The 17,773-nt window shown below is 41.1% G+C and overlaps 1 protein-coding gene across 1 annotated transcript in view; it reads left to right on the forward strand.

The window, feature by feature from the left end:
• farp2 (FERM, RhoGEF and pleckstrin domain protein 2) overlaps positions 1–17,773 on the forward strand; it is an 870,640-nt gene that overhangs the window by 583,198 nt on the left and 269,669 nt on the right. Inside the window, 2 exon segments of the mRNA XM_065266701.2 lie at positions 7,266–7,334; positions 7,421–7,510. Coding sequence (XP_065122773.2) covers positions 7,266–7,334; positions 7,421–7,510 — 159 coding nt within the window.

Genomic DNA, 17,773 nt, shown 5'->3' on the forward strand with positions numbered 1-17,773 from the left:
AATAAGCAAAAAGTGCTTACCTTAGTATATGGCCATTCTTGTATGTGTTGTTCATTAGGTCCGCCCAGACGGTGCGACTGTCCAGCCCTTTTCTATCAGGGTCACGGCACCAAATGTTGTGTTTTTCTTTTTCCTCAAATGAAACAATCTTCAGTCTTAGGTTTTGATTTCAAAGATGGACTTTATTGTTAGTGAAATAAAGCCGTGAGGAGATCTTGCAAGATCCACTAAAGTTTTACTGTACCACCAGTGGTATATATATATATATATATATATATATATATATATATATATATGGTGGCTACCCCACCCCCATAAATGTGAACTCCATACATTGGTCTATTATTCGGAAACATATGGTTTGTATCATATAGAAAACATATGGCATCACTTTGTCAAGATTACAGTACGGCCTTTGTCTAGGCCTTCAGCATGTATAGATTCTCACCATGTACTTTTTGAACAAACTGCAATGCATGCTGGTAAAGTTCTTACACACACACACTGGTAAACTTAGTGATACATATAACTGGTTATATTCATATAGAAAACATAATGGTAAAGTAAGATTATACTTAATTCCTTTATATTCGGATTAAAACAAACTTCATCATATGTAGACATTTATCTTTGAATTGTCTGACAAATATTCGTTAAGTTACAGTTCATTTAAACGATAATTCCGGTATTTAACACTTTGGGTCTCATTTCTGGTTTGTTTTGGATGAACTACACTGATGGACACAGAAATTTTGACAATGGGTCGTGTCTTGAGTTTTTGATTCGTTTAGAAGCGTCTCTTGACTGCTTCAGAATGGAAGTCAATGGCCATGCACAAACATGTCATTAAAACAACACTTAACGTTCATTTTCAAAACTGTGCTACTCACCGAGTGGTGCGTGGTGTTCGTTGATGATTAAAAACAAGTTGTGTTGCGAAATGCAGTTTCTGTCGTGTTTTATTTGGCATTTTGTAAAATTCCATTGACTTCGCTTGGAAGACTCATTGCTCGTTGATATATCACTCCGCCGCCGGGAAACAGAAAAGAGTCTGTTTACATGTGGTTGTAGTTTTTTCGCTCTGTTTCTCTCAGAAGAAATTTTTCCCATATTTGTAGGGCTGGACCAGAATATTCGAATATTCGTTCCATGGGTTGACATTCGATTTTCAGTTTTGAGATTAAAATATTTTACAGCGTTGTAACAAACAGCTTTTTATAACTTCTTTTGCTGCGTTACTCAAAACGCACAAGGGGTTCTTTTGAAGGAGATAAGTAATAGCAGAGGTCAGAAAAAAGAACACTTATCATAAATAACAAGTCATTGATCAACTACCGTTTATGCATAGTTGCAGTGATAACAGAGAAAAAAAACAGAACACCATTCAAATATGCAGACAGCGCTGCGCCCAAAGAAACAAACAAACACAAAACAAACCATAACCAGCGTAGGTGTCAGTAGGCTGACGCTCTTAGCGTCTTGCGTTAGAAAAGCAACACACAATTACTTTGACAACACTGAATACACACAGGCATTTAATTTCCCTTAATTTTTCCCTTGTGTCCCCAGTCCGAATAATTGACCTAAAAGTTCAAACTAAAGAAACCTCCAAGTCCTTTCCAGAAGAGAAATACAGTTATTTTTACCTTCCAACCCGGAAAGCAAAATAACGCGAGAATAATCCACAGTCCGGAAGGCCAGCAAAAATATATAATCCACAAACAGCCCGGAAAAAAAAAGAAACGAAAAACCGGCGATCGCCAAATACTGTGGTATACCACGACGAAAAATACAAAAAAACGAAATAGATCTCACCGGATCCGTAGCCTTTGAAGTTCACGTAATCCACCAAGTCGGAAAGTTTATGACCCGTACGTCCTCTTGCGGGAGACGCACGCTCCAGCAAACAGTGTATGGGGTTTCCTTTTTAATACTTTTGCGATCTGGTCTCCCCCATCAATGCCGACACTATTGTCTTTTGTGCAGTAATCAATAAGGAGACTAAATAACAGATACTTAATAATTGTAGCTGCAGCAAACAATACTGGTGCCACGTATGCAAACCCACACCCCCCTCCTGCCAAATCTCCCTCTCTTTTTTTAACCCAGCCAGCGCACCTGTCTAAATAAACTTGGATGCGTGGTGATAGAGGCGGGCAACAGGTGCCTTAAAGGGACCAACCCCAATTTCACCCAAACACAGTGGAACTTAACTATATTACACAGGCTTACAAAATTTATTATACATCAACCATGTATATAATAATGTAATTTTCTGTGCAACAAAAACCTTTTAACCTTGCTTTTTAAAGTAACTCTTAAATTAATGTGACGGTGTCACAGATCCCCCCCCAGCCGGAGGTACCAGGGGCTGAATCCCGAAGTAGGGCTTCAGGTTGACCACATTAACAGTTTCAATTTTTTTCCCTTGGTCATTCCACTGTATACGGTAATTGATGGGGCCTAATTTTCTCATCACAGTGGCTGAACCTGACCACTTGGGCGCAAGCTTCGATGAGAAGTTTTCGGATGCTTTAGAGATCGGGTGAGTACGGACCCAGACCAGGTCTCCCGGCAGGAGTTGTGCACCTCTCCTGTGGATATTATAATACCTGGCTTGTCTGGACTGACACACCTCTACTCTCTTTTTGACTTGATCAATCATTTGTTTCTGTTTTTCCAGTAGGGTGTACGGGGACTGTTGCGGCGTAGGAGGTGGACTAATTCGTCTCTCCAGTGGGCCTTTCAGGTTTCTTCCGAGCGCCAGCTCTGCAGGTGTTCGGCCTGTGGTTTCCTGATAGGCGGCATTGATGGCGAAGCGAAACTCTCTGATCCACTGGTCCCAGTTCTTATGTTGGTTTCCTACATACGACGCAATCATTGTCTTGATGGTCAGGTTGGCCTTAGGGTGATAACTGGTGGTAAATTTCTGCGTCACACCCCAGGACTTGCAAAAGTTGGCCATTTCATGGCCTGTAAACTGCGGCCCTCGGTCCGGGACCAACTCCCGTGGGACACCAAATCAGGTGAAGATTTCATCTCTCAAGATGGACACCATGCGGTGTGCCTTGCCATCTTTTAAAGGAAACATCTCCACCCATTTCGTGAAATAATCCACAAGGACGAGAAGGAAGGTTGTTACCCTTTTTGCTGCGGGGAAAAGGCCCCATGAGGTCCATCCCCAACTTTTCCCAAGGTTCCTCCACTGGAGTAGGTTGCATGAGACCAGCCGGTTTCTTACTTTCAGCCTTGTAAACTTGACAGATGGAACAAACCTTGACGTGACTCCAAACGTCTTTACGAATGGATGGCCACCAGGCTACCTCAAGGATCCTCAGGAGTGTTTTCAGCCTACCTAGATGCCCACTCAAAGGATGATTGTGAAAGTAGTCCAGAAAGACATGTACCAGGGCCTTGGGGACAACCAGCTGATATTTATCTCCCCCCTCCTTCACCGGGGACCATCTGTACAGGAGTCCTTGCAGCTTTGTGAAGCCAATCCTCCCCGGCCTGCTAAGGGGGTCCGCCTCTTTGGCCAAGTTCATGACCTCTGGATCTTCTTCCTGTGCCTTCCCTATTTCGGTGAGGGAAGTGGGCAGATCCGAAGAATCTGATGCACTTGCTGCAACACAGACTGTGGCTGATAAAGAAGAGGTAACAGCTCGGGACAGAGCATCTGGTACAATGTTATGGAGACCTTTCCTGTACTGGACCTTGAACTGAAACTGTTGGAGTCGCAGGATCCAGCGAGTCAGGCGAGAGGAGGTTTTCGGACAATTGAAAGCCCATGTCAGAGCAGCATGATCTGTGTAATCTGCCCCCTCAAGGTAGTGCCTCCACTTCTCAACAGCCCAGACGACTGCAAGACATTCCTTTTCGGAGGTGGAGTAATTGCACTCTGCGCCCCTCAGTCCCCTGGATGCATAAGCGATTACTTTCTCTCCTTCTTCTCTTCTCTGCACCAACACAGCCCCCAATCCCACATCACTGGCATCCGTGTGGACTTCGAATGGCAGAGAGATGTCAGGCTGCATGAGGATAGGAGCGTTCCCCAGTGCCATCTTCAGATGATCAAAACTCTGCTGACACTCCTCTGTCCAGACCCACTCTACATCCTTCCTTTTCAGACAATTCAAAGGAGCAGCCAGGTCTGCAAAGTGATCAATAAATTTGTGGTATCATCCCACCAGTCCTAAGAAACGCTGGAGAGTCTTGATGTTAGTGGGCGGTGGATACATAGTCACTGCGAGAGTCTTTTCTGGATCCACCTGCACACCTTTGCCTGAGACTATATGGCCCAAGAATTTCAGCTCCCTCTTAAAAAAGGCGCACTTCTTGAGATTAAGCATCAGCCCAGCCTTATGAAGCTTCCTTAGAACGTCATGCAGATCCTGGAGGTGTCGTTCGGGCGTGGGCGAAAAGACTATGACATCATCGATGTACACACAGCAGATCTTCCATCTAAGCTTTTCCAGAACCTTCTCCATCAGCCGCTGAAACGTGGCTCCGGTATTCCTGAGCCCAAATGGCATACACCTGAACTGATAGAGTCCCATGGGTGTTATCACGGCGGTCTCACAGGTTTGGAACAGTGTTCTGACCTCGGGTGGGTGATCCGATAAATCAGAAGGAACCACTCCCAATGATGAACTTTGACCCATATATTCTGACCACGGAACAGCAACATACAGGCTGGCATTGGAATACGCTCCGGGTCCGTGCATCAATGTTCCATCCAATGGGCGTGACACAAAGGGATAGAAAGTATATCCATTAGACCGCTTCACCCCATAGGTCTGGTCTCCCATATTGATAATGGTAGAGGTTTTACTAAGGAAATCCAAACCAAGGATGATAGGGAAAGCCAGGTGTTTGTCCGCCATGATAAATGTCTCCAGAGACCATACCACCTCATGCCAAGTGTACATAATCTGTGTCTTCCCCACAGCACTGTAGGTTTTCCCATCAGCCAGGGCAAAGCTCTGGTTGTCACTCGTTTTCAGCCGCTCACCGTCGCGAGCTATTTCCAGCCACAGGCTCTGCTGCATAAGTGAGTAGGTGCATCCAGTGTCGAACACAGCATGGCACTGCTTTCCCCTCACATTGATGGGGACATGGAGGAGCACCACTGGAGGCTTCTGTCCTAGCTGCACTACTGTCACCACATCCGCAGGCTTCTTGGTCTCCTTAGTAAACCCTCTATCCTGGGTTTTCTTCAAGCCCTTCTCTTTGGCTTTCTGCTGGTCTACTTTGCCCCAGTATTCTTTAGATGAGGTGCAGTCCTTCTCCACCAGAGTACCGGTCTGCACCAGCTGGTCCACGCAGGTGACAGTGCCTCGGAGACAGCCAGCAAATCGTGGGTTGCAATTATTTAGGATCTTGCGCACCAACTCGGCCTCCGTGATGTCCGGCTTTCACCTCAGACAAAGAGCACGGTAATCATAAGCAAAATCCCTCAGACACTGATCTGGCAACTGCACCATGTCACGTAGCTTTTCTTCTACCTCTGCGAGGTAATCAGGAGGGAGAAAGGCATCTCGAAAAGCATCCTTAAACTCAGGCCAGTTATGCACCTTGTTTTTCGCCACCATCCACCAGCTATGCGCGGGCCCTTTAAGTGTGTTGGACAGGGCACCTATAAGCTCTGCATCGGATAATGGCCGCACTGCAAAAAAAGTTTTGCAGCAATCCACAAAGTTAAGAACATCAGCCACTTCCCTGGACCCACTAAAAGAAGGAAACTCCATCTGGATAGCTGGCCTGGAATAAACCACCGGGGGTCTGGCGGTGTGAGGGTTACATGGAACATTCAGAGAAGATGAAAAACCAGTGATTGGGGTAAACGGTTGTGTAGGTGGCTGAGAAAGTCCTCCAGTGAGTGTTGTCTGATGATGGGCTCCTCCCACATTAGTAGATGGTTGGGTTGGAATGAGCGCCTGGCCCTGGGACACTGCTGTCTGAAGAACCCTGACAGAACTGGCTGGCATGTCAGTAGCGGTCATATTGAGGGTCAGAGAAGGAGTGATGCTACTGATAGACGGACTCATAACGTGCACATCTGTGCTAATAGGAGGCTGGTTTTGTGTGAAAGCCCTGGTGGACGCAGGTGCCAATGGAGCCTGCAAGTAGTTTTAGTCTACTAAATGCCATCAGATTTTAGTTGACAAAATCTATATTAAATTTAATTTAAACAAACCCATTTAATTTTAGTCTAGTGTCATTGTGTACTTGTGCCATGCTGACAAATATGTAGCCTAACTGTTGTGATATAAATATTCTTATATGCCTATCCTAAAAAAGTTATAATCTTAATATTTCAAAAATTTCAGTATTAGAGTCCAGTAGGTTGTTACAGTTAACATACAGTAACAGAAATATGATAATGAATATTAAACGTGAAGTTGTTCATTTGATTTGAAAGATTAATTGAAAACACATGTAGTAGACGTAACACCACTATCTCTCACATTAACTGCACATTTAGTCATGCATCCCTCTTTACAGTAAATACATTACAGCATACTTGATCAAATGTGAGGACAGTGAAATTGTACACTTATTATCAATCTTATAATGTACTTAAGTTACTCAGGCAATCAGTACAGGACATTGCTGGTTTATTTTGGCTTATATAATAAGTTATATCAAGTTATGTACCAGCTCAGGTTAGCTGATGAAGTAGCATCATTCAGTATATAAAACCCCCTGCGTAGCACCACATGAAGTCTCTCAGCTGTGTGCGTAACCTCGCGAACACACAGAGATTCTACCCAACACCCTCTGACACTTTCGTCTCGTTTATATTCGTTGACGAATAAACTATGTAGCGAGTAACGGTAAGTGTCAGTTAAAATGTAATGGAATAAAGAGTACAAATACTCAATCAAACATTTAGTTGAGTAGAGAGTAAAAGTTGCTTATATTTTTGATACTCAGTACAAGTACAAAGTAGCCCAAAAAATACTTATGTACAGTAACAAAGTACATCTACTCTCAAGTACTTTACACCTCTGCACTGCAGTGTGTTGTTAATATCTATAGTTTGTGGTTGAGCTATTATTTATATTAATTAAATGAGCTTAATGAGCTACTTAAAATGTAAAACGGGTGAAATATGATAACTGATAACTGTTTGATAACAATTTTCCTTTTTTTAATTGGTATTGATATGCTGTCTGGACATTATTTGAATTAATTATCAGTATATTATAATGCATTAAGAACATAAAGTCTTTGATTTACAGTGTTTCTCCCCTACTGTCTAGGAATTCATCAGGGAAGGTTGTCTCTACAAGCTCACCAAGAAGGGTCTACAGCAGAGAATGTTTTTTATTGTAAGATTTATCTTTTACTTTTTTTTTGTTTTGGCAGTCCTTACTTTAACTTCTGCCTATGCTGACAAACATCCATTTTATTTAAGTTTTCAGACATGCTGCTTTACACAAGCAAAGGGGTGACAGCGACCAATCAGTTCAAAGTTCATGGAAAGCTTCCTTTGCATGGGATGATTGTGAGTAAGATTGGGGCAATGGTGATGTTCAGAATGACTTAGCATTCTGCAAAGTATGTGTGGTAAACTGCTTACTATTTCATTAAAGGGCACATATTATGCCCATTTTTACAATATGTAAAATAAGTCTGCTCAAAATAGATTTGTGTGTGTACCTTTATATGCAAATAAGCTATTGCTCTTCTCTCCCTTACCAAAATAGATTATTTGGTTAAAATAGATCTGATTTCGCCAAAAAGCACAGAAAAAAATAGCAGACAACGTCCAACTCACTGAAGGCAGAAACTATGATAATACAAGACAAGGCAGTGGACGGGGCTTTAGCAGTGTGACATCACATTGATAAGAGAATCAAGGGGTGGTGATGGCGCAGTGGATAAGACACTAACCTTTGGTGTGAGAGACCCGGCTTCGAATCCACTGTGACACACCATTAGCCGTGTTTGCACTATCGGGCTTCAAGCGGGCATGGCAGTGCCTGCCGAGGCCTGTGGCGTTTGCATTGTCACTTCCGGTGCATGATCGTGCTTCACTGGTGCTTCGTTGGGGCTTAAGGCCCGGCTTTTCTGGCCCGCCGAATTCCTTGGGCCAGAGCGGGCTTCTCGGGGCTAGGGGAGTGGTAAAGGTCAAAGGCGGAGTTTATCTGAGTCTCTGGCAAGATGCGCATCCATCTGTCTGCAGATTTAAAACTTTAAAAATAATCGGGATCACCAGTAATTTACTGTTTAACGGAAGATGCCTTTTATGTTTGTACTTCGGACTGAAGAAAATGATCTGCATATGTAAAAAACAAAGACGCGTTACAACGCCAAACTCGCCATGCTAAGGATCCGCCGCACACCGCTACTGGTTCGGGAGAAGTTTATAAAGTTTCGGGCACAGAACAAAGTGTTTAAAGTGCAACAGTGCTGAGAAATTAAGGATGTGTGTTGGATCATCATTTCATCGTCCATGTATTAAAGAAGCGATCACTCGAGTCACGATGGTATCTACGTTACAGTCGGTGAGTTAACATGCTATATAACGTTTGCATACAAAACACTTAAAATACAATACAATTAACGATTGCATAAGTGTCTTACATGGGTGTTTATTGTGTTTTTTGTGTTATATTGTCATCTCTGTTGAATTTTTTAGTCAGCCCTTAGAAAAAGTAACCATGGTTTTAGTACATTAGTCATAGCCATGCTTTCTGGCATTTTGGAGATTAATTTGACTCTTATATGAATGTAGCAAACTTTATATGTCCATATACTGTATGTGTATTTACAAACCCTTTATACAAAACATCACATGTGCTGCTTTCTTTTGTGTCCGTTTTACAGAAAAATGCCAACGTAAAGCTTTCAGTTTGTCATCTAGGAGTTTTTATTTAGTATATGAGAGATGACACAGCAACAAATGTAAGAGTAGGAGATGAAACGAAGATGATGATGATGAGACGACAGGAGCCATGGATCTTAAAATCCGTCCGGAGGAAATGTCTTTAAATACACCTGTTTGTGCACTGATATAAACTTCATATGTAAATAAAGTACCGCGCTATTATTACTACGGCTGCTTGTCAGTTTATTGAAAATGATTGCTTAATAAGGATCACATCTGAAACACAGAAATGGAAAGATGCAACAAAATGGTAAATATAACCATCATTAACTTAACCACTGTAACATAGCTTTTTAATTACTTGTGTATATTCAGAGTTGATTCTTAACGAGTACATTTTATAACTAGATATTAAAGTTTGAAGACAAACTTTATGTTGGCTTGAAAAAGCGTAGCCTGAACATTTAAAACGGTTTGACAGAAGTTTAGTTTAGTAGGCTGTCTGGCATTTAGTATGTTTAAGTTTGAAGGTAGCATGATTTAGCATGATGCTATCATGATTAGCATGAAGCTAGCATGATGCTATCATGATTAGCATGAAGTTAGCATGATGCTAACATGATTAGCATGATGCTAACATGATGCTAGCATGATTAGCATAAAGCTACCATGATGTTAGCATGATTAGCATGATGCTAGCATGATGCTAACATGATAAGCATGAAGCTAGCATGATGCTAACATGATTAGCATAATGCTAGCATGATTATCATGAAGTTAGCATGATGCTAGCATGATTAGCATGAAGCTAGCATGATGCTAGCATGATTAGCATGAAGCTAGCATGATGCTAGCATGATTAGCATGAAGCTAGCATGATTCTAGCATGATTACCATGAAGCATGATGCTAGCATGATTAGCATGAAGCTAGCATGATGATAACATGATTAGCATGTAGCTAGCATGATGCTAGCATGATTAACATGATGTTAGCATGATTAGCATGAAACTAGCGTGATGTTAGCATGATTAGCATGTAGCTAGCATGAAGCTAGCATGATTAGCATGAAGCTAGCATGATTAGCATGAAGCCAGCATGATGCTAACATGATTAGCATATATCTAGCATGATGGTAGTATGATTAACATGATGTTAGCATGATTAGCATGAAACTAGCATGATGCTAGCATGATTAGCATGTAGCTAGCATGAATCTAGCATGATTAGCATGAAGATAGCATGAAGATAACATTATTAGCATGAAGCTAGCATGATTAGCATGATGCTAGCATGATTAGCATGAAGCTAGCGTGATGCTAGCATGAAAAACATGTAGCTAGCATGATGCTAGCATGATTAGCATGTAGCTAGCATGATGCTAACATGATTAGCATGTAGCTAGCATGATTAGCATGAAGCTAACACGATTAGCATGATTCTAACATGATCAGCATGAAGCTAACATAATTAACATGAAGCTAGCATGAAACTAGCAAGATTAGCATGAAGCTATCATGAAGCTAGCACGAGGCTTGCATGATTAACATGAAGTAAGCATGAGAATAGCATGATTAGCATGAAGTTAGCAAGATTTATTATGAAATTAGCATAAAGCTAGCATGAAACTAGCATGAAGCTAGTATGACTTAGCATGGAGCTAGCATGAAGCTAACATGACCCAAAGACCCAACCCCCATGTCTCTATGATGTTCAGATCCAGAGATATAAGGCTTTAGCACTATTCGGACGGGATTAGTTTTCCAAACAACGTTTGAGTTTCAAGGAAGCCATTTGGGCGTTGCAGAAGAGCACGTGCTCTGGATACGCGTGTTTGTAATGTTTAATATTTTGCTTTAAATGTAAAATTATGACAGAACATGTTATTTATTAATTTAATTTTAACAAATCAAAATAAAATATACAAATCCTACTAAAGTAACGTTAGCCTATGTGTTTTATATAACTGTCTGCTTATAATAAACCCAAAGAAATGAGGAAATAATGATTAATAATAATTTATTATCTTTATTAATTATTAAATAATTAGAATTATTATTATATAACATTACCATTCCGGAGTTGAAGAACTTTGAACGGAGTTTCTTTATAACATTAATGATATTACAGTGGCCAGTCTTAACAGTGTTTGATATTCAGTTCGTCTTGATTTAATTATTTTATTTTGCCGAATGCGAAAAAACATCCATATCTGAATGAATGGGACTCAGGAAATACAATATACGCACATTAGTAAGACCTTACGGCAGATCACGGTGGCCAAAACACGAAATGAACCGCGTTTTCAAAAGATATTGCGGGCAAACACAGACATTTGCATCCGGACGGGATTAACTTTCTCAGAGGACCTCTGAGTTCGGCGAAAAACAGTAGGTAAATTGCTCTGGAATTCTTATGGAGGTCGTCAGAGAAAAACACAGACATGGCCGATTCGGACGGGATTAAAAACACATAGGACCTCTGAGAAGCACGATTTTCTCAGAGGTCCCCCTGTAAAACTAATCCCGTCCGAATAGGGCTTTTGTTTATTATGTTGTTAGGGTGCTCAAATTGGTTGCTAGGGGCGTGGTTTAATACCTCAGTAGGAATCCTAAGAGACTGATTGGATGCCTGAGTAAAATGAGCCCACCCCTATGTCTCTATGACACTCTGGTGTAAAGATATCCATCTGGGCTTTTTATAATGGTAGTGTATAAGAGATGTTGCTAGGGTACCCAAAATTGTTGCTAGGGGCGTGGCTTAATAGCTCTGGGGCGATCCTAAGAGACTGATTGGATGACTGAGTAAAATGAGCCCACCCCCATGTCTATACGACACTCTAAAGTGAAGATATTCCATCTGGGACGCTTTTACTCCCTTATATGGGCATGTTTCCTGCCCCATTATAAGTCAATGGGAAATTTTGGGGGCCTCTTACACCCCAGGGGTACAGCTTACACCTTAATGTGATGTATGTTCTTACAGAGCCTGTCAGCCTCCTTAAATGTGGTAAGCCACAAGTTTCTACAAGTTTCTCACTCGCAGCTATGGCCCGTCAAAGTTTGTCTTCATGTTAAGTAAATGGGAAATTTGGGGTGTTTGAGCGCCCCGTTTAGGAATTCGGAAGGTCCCATCAGTTAGAAAAGATATAGCACACTAAGTCAGACCAGTCTGAAGGTCCGTGGAAAATTTGGTGCATGTAGCTTGAAAGCTCTAGGACGAGTTAGTGTCCGAAATTTTGGGGTGCTAAGAATAATAATAATAACTAGATATTAAAGTTTGAAGACAAACTTTATGTTGGCTTGAAAAAGCGTAGCCTGAACGTTTAAAACGGTTTGACAGAAGTTTAGTTTAGTAGGCAGTCTGGCAGTTAGTATGTTTAAGTATAAAGGTAGCATGATTAGCATGAAGCTAGCATGATGCTAGCATGATTAGCATGAAGCTAGCATGATGCTAGCATGATTAGCATGATGCTAGCATGATGCTAGCATTATTAGCATGAAACTAGCATGATGTTAGCATGATTAGCATGAAGCTAGCATGAAGCTAGCATGATGCTAGTATGATTAGCATGAAGCTAGCATGATGTTAGCATGATTAGCATGAAGCTAGCATGATTAGCATGAAGCTAGCATGATGTTAGCATGATTAGCATGAAGCTAGCATGATTAGCATGAATCTAACATGATGGTAGCATGATTAGCATGAAGCTAGCATGATGTTAACATGATTAACATGAAGCTAGCATGATGCTAGCATGATTAGCATGAAGCTAGCATGATGCTAGCATGATTAGCATGAAGCTAGCATGATGTTAGCATGATTAGCATGAAGCTAGCATGATGCTAGCATGATTAGCATGAAGCTAGCATGAAGCTAGCATGATTAGCATGAAGCTAGCATAATGCTAGCATGATGGTAGCATGATGGTAGCATGAAGCTAGCATGATTAGCATGAAGCTAGCATGATGTTAGCATGATTAGCATGAAGCTAGCATAATGCTAGCATGATGGTAGCATGATGGTAGCATGATTAGCATGAAGCTAGCATGATGATAGCATGATGCTAGCATGATGATAGCATGATTAGCATGAAGCTAGCATGATGCTAGCATGATTAGCATTAAGCTAGCATGATGCTAGCATGAAGCTAGCATGATGATAGCATGATGCTAGCATGATGATAGCATGATTAGCATGAAGCTAGCATGATGCTAGCATGATTAGCATGAAGCTAGCATGATGCTAGCATGAAGCTAGCATGATGCTAGCATGATTAGCATGAAGCTAGCATGAAGCTAGCATGATTAGCATGAAGCTAGCATGATGCTAGCATGATTAGCATGAAGCTAGCATGATGCTAGCATGATTAGCATGAAGCTAGCATGATGCTAGCATGATTAGCATGAAGCTAGCATGATGTTAGCATGATTAGCATGAAGCTAGCATGATGCTAGCATGATTAGCATGAAGCTAGCATGATGCTAGCATGATTAGCATGAAGCTAGCATGATGCTAGCATGATTAGCATGAAGCTAGCATGATGCTAGCATGATTAGCATGAAGCTAGGATGATTTAGTATGAATCTAACATGATGCTAGCATGATTAGCATGGAGCTAGCATGATGCTAGCATGATTAGCATTAAGCTAGCATGATTTAGCATGATGTTAGCATGATTTAGCATGAAGTTAGAAAGATTTATAATGCAATTAGCATAAAGCTAGCATGAAACTAGCATGAAGCTAGTATGACTTAGCATGGAGCTAGCATGAAGCTAACATGACCCAAAGACCCAACCCCCATGTCTCTATGATGTTCAGATCCAGAGATATAAGGCTTTGTTTATTATGTTGCTAGGGTGCTCATATTTGGTTGCTAGGGGCGTGGCTTAATACCTCAATAAGAATCCTAAGAGACTGATTGGATTCCTGAGTAAAATGAGCCCACCCCCATGTCTCTGTGACACTCTGGTGCAAAGATATCCATCTGGGCTTTTTATAATGGTAGTATATGGGAGAGGTTGCTAGGGTACCCAAAATTGTTGCTAGGGGCGTGGCTTAATAGCTTTGGGGTGATCCTAAGAGACTGATTGGATGCCTGAGTATAATGAGCCTACCCCCATGTCTCTAAGACATTCTAAAGTGAAGATATTCCATCTGGGACGCTTTTATTCCCTTTTATGGGCATGTTTCCTGCCCCATTATAAGTCAATGGGAAATTTTGGGGACCTCTTACACCCCAGGGGTACAGCTTACACCCCATTGTTAGGTATGTTCTTACACAGCCTGTTAGCCTCCTTAAATGTGGTAAGCCACAAGTTTCTACAAGTTTCTCACTCGCAGCTATGACCCATCAAAGTTTGTCTCAATGTTAAGTCAATGGAAATTTTGGGGTGTTCGAGCCCCCCGTTTAGGAATTCGGAAGGTCCCATCAGTTAGAAAAGATATAGCACACTAAGTCAGACCAGTCTGAAGGTCCGTGGAAAATTTGGTGCATGTAGCTTGAAAGCTCTAGGACGAGTTAGTGTCAGAAATTTAGTCTCAGAAGAAAGCGGAATAATAACTAGATATTAAAGTTTGAGGACAAACTTTATGTTGGCTTGAAAAAGCGTAGCCTGAACATTTAAAATGGTTTGACAGAAGTTTATTTTAGTAGGCTATCTGGCTGTTAGCATGATTAGCATGAAGTTAGCATGATTAGCATGAAGCTAGCATGATAAGCATGAAGCTAGCATGATGTTAGCATGATCAGTATGAAGCTAGCATGAAGCTAACATGATTAGCATGAAGCTAACATGAAGCTAACATGATTAGCATGAAGCTAGCATGAAGCTAACATGATTAGCATGAAGCTAGAATGAAGCTAACATTTATTCCGTTGCTAGGGTACTAAGTTTGGTTGCTAGGGAGAAAATTGGCATCCCATAATGATCAACCTTCAAGCCCCAAGTAAAACGGTCCAACCCCCGTGTCTCTATGATGTTCTGAAGCGGAGATATAAGGCTTTGTTTATTCCGTTGCTAGGGTACTAAGTTTGGTTGCTAGGGAGAAAATTGGCATCCCATAATGATCAACCTTCAAGCCACAAGTAAAACGGTCCAACCCCCGTGTCTCTATGATGTTCTGAAGCGGAGATATAAGGCTTTGTTTATTCCGTTGCTAGGGTACTAAGTTTGGTTGCTAGGGAGAAAATTGGCATCCCATAATGATCAACCTTCAAGCCACAAGTAAAACGGTCCAACCCCCGTGTCTCTATGATGTTCTGCAGCGGAGATATAAGGCTTTGTTTATTCCGTTGCTAGGGTACTAAGTTTGGTTGCTAGGGAGAAAATTGGCATCCCATAATGATCAACCTTCAAGCCACAAGTAAAACGGTCCAACCCCCGTGTCTCTATGATGTTCTGAAGCGGAGATATAAGGCTTTGTTTATTCCGTTGCTAGGGTACTAAGTTTGGTTGCTAGGGAGGAAATTGGCATCCCATAATGATCAACTCTAAGCCACAAGTAAAACGGTCCAACCCCCGTGTCTCTATGATGTTCTGAAGCGGAGATATAAGGCTTTGTTTATTCCGTTGCTAGGGTACTAAGTTTGGTTGCTAGGGAGAAAAATGGCATCCCATAATGATCACACTTAAAGCCACAAGTAAAACGGTCCAACCCCCGTGTCTCTATGATGTTCTGATGCTGAGATATAAGGCTTTGTTTATTCCGTTGCTAGGGTACTAAGTTTGGTTGCTAGGGAGAAAATTGGCATCCCATAATGATCAACCTTCAAGCCACAAGTAAAACGGTCCAACCCCCGTGTCTCTATGATGTTCTGATGCTGAGATATAAGGCTTTGTTTATTCCGTTGCTAGGGTACTAAGTTTGGTTGCTAGGGAGAAAATTGGCATCCCATAATGATCAACCTTCAAGCCACAAGTAAAACGGTCCAACCCCCATGTCTCTACGACACTCTAAAGTGAAGATATTCCATCTGGGACGCTTTTATTCCCTTATATGGGCGTGCTTCCTCCCCCATTATAAGTCAATGGGAAATTTTGGGGGCCTCTTACACCCCAGGGGTACAGCTTACACCCCATTGTGATGTATGTTCTTACACAGCCTGTCAGCCTCCTCAACTGTGATAACCCACAAGTTTCTACAAATTTCTCGTTCACAGCTATGACCCGTCAAAGTTGGTCGTAATGTTAAGTCAATGAAAATTTGGGGGTGTTTGAGCGCCCCGTTTAGGAATTCGGAAGGTCCCATCAGTTAGAAAAGTCATAGCATAAATCTACGGACCAGTTTTAAAAGTTTTGTAAAGTTTTGTGGGTGTAGCTTGAAAGCTCTGGGAGGAGTTACAATTGGTAAAAGTGGGGATCAGAAGAAGAATAATAATAAGTTTAGATACAACAACAGTATGTTGGCTTTTTCAGACCAACATAATAATAATAATAATAAGCTTAGATACAATAACAGTATGTTGGCTTTGTCAAGCCAACATAATAACTAGATAGAAAAGTTTGAAGACAAACTTTATGTTGGCTTGACAAAGCCTAGCCTGAACGTTTAAAACAGATTGAGAGAAATTTAAAACAAGTTTAGTTTAGGATTATAACTTTCCGTAAACATGATACCAAAAGTTACCATGTTAGCATGTTTAGCACTAAGTTAGCATGATGCTAACATGAATTAGCATGAAGCTAGCATGATGCAAACATGAATTAGCATGAAGCTAGCATGATGCTAACATGAATTAGCATGAAGCTAACATGATGCTAACATGAATTAGCATGAAGCTAGCATGATGCTAACATGAATTAGCATGAAGCTAGCATGATGCTAACATAAATTAGCATGAAGCTAGCATGATGTTAACATGAATTAGCATGAAGCTAGCATGATGCTAACATGAATTAGCATGAAGCTAGCATGATGCTAACATGAATTAGCATGAAGCTAGCATGATGTTAACATGAATTAGCATGAAGCTAGCATGATGCTAACATGAATTAGCATGAAGCTAGCATGATGCTAACATGAATTAGCATTGTGCTAACATGAATTAGCATGAAGCTAGCACGATGCTAACATGAATTAGCATGAAGCTAGCACGATGCTAACATGAATTAGCATGAAGCTAGCACAATGCTAACATGAATTAGCATGAAGCTAGCACGATGCTAACATGAATTAGCATGAAGCTAGCATGATGCTAACATGAATTAGCACGAAGCTAGCACGATGCTAACATGAATTAGCATGAAGCTAGCACGATGCTAACATGAATTAGCATTGTGCTAACATGAATTAGCATGAAGTTAACATGAATTAGCATGATGCTAACATGAATTAGCATGAAGCTAGCATGATGGTAACATGAATTAGCATGAAGCTAGCATGATGTTAACATGAATTAGCATGAAGCTAGCATGATGCTAACATGAATTAGCATGAAGCTAGCATGATGCAAACATGAATTAGCATGAAGCTAACATGATGCTAACATGAATTAGCATGAAGCTAACATGATGCTAACATGAATTAGCATGAAGCTAGCATGATGCTAACATAAATTAGCATGAAGCTAGCATGATGCTAACATAAATTAGCATGAAGCTAGCATGATGTTAACATGAATTAGCATGAAGCTAGCATGATGCTAACATGAATTAGCATGAAGCTAGCATGATGCTAACATGAATTAGCATGAAGCTAGCATGATGTTAACATGAATTAGCATGAAGCTAGCATGATGCTAACATGAATTAGCATGAAGCTAGCATGATGCTAACATGAATTAGCATTGTGCTAACATGAATTAGCATGAAGCTAGCACGATGCTAACATGAATTAGCATGAAGCTAGCACGATGCTAACATGAATTAGCATGAAGCTAGCACAATGCTAACATGAATTAGCATGAAGCTAGCACGATGCTAACATGAATTAGC

Source organism: Paramisgurnus dabryanus, chromosome 7 (assembly GCF_030506205.2).
Source record: "Paramisgurnus dabryanus chromosome 7, PD_genome_1.1, whole genome shotgun sequence".
Taxonomy (NCBI): Eukaryota; Metazoa; Chordata; class Actinopteri; order Cypriniformes; family Cobitidae; genus Paramisgurnus; species Paramisgurnus dabryanus.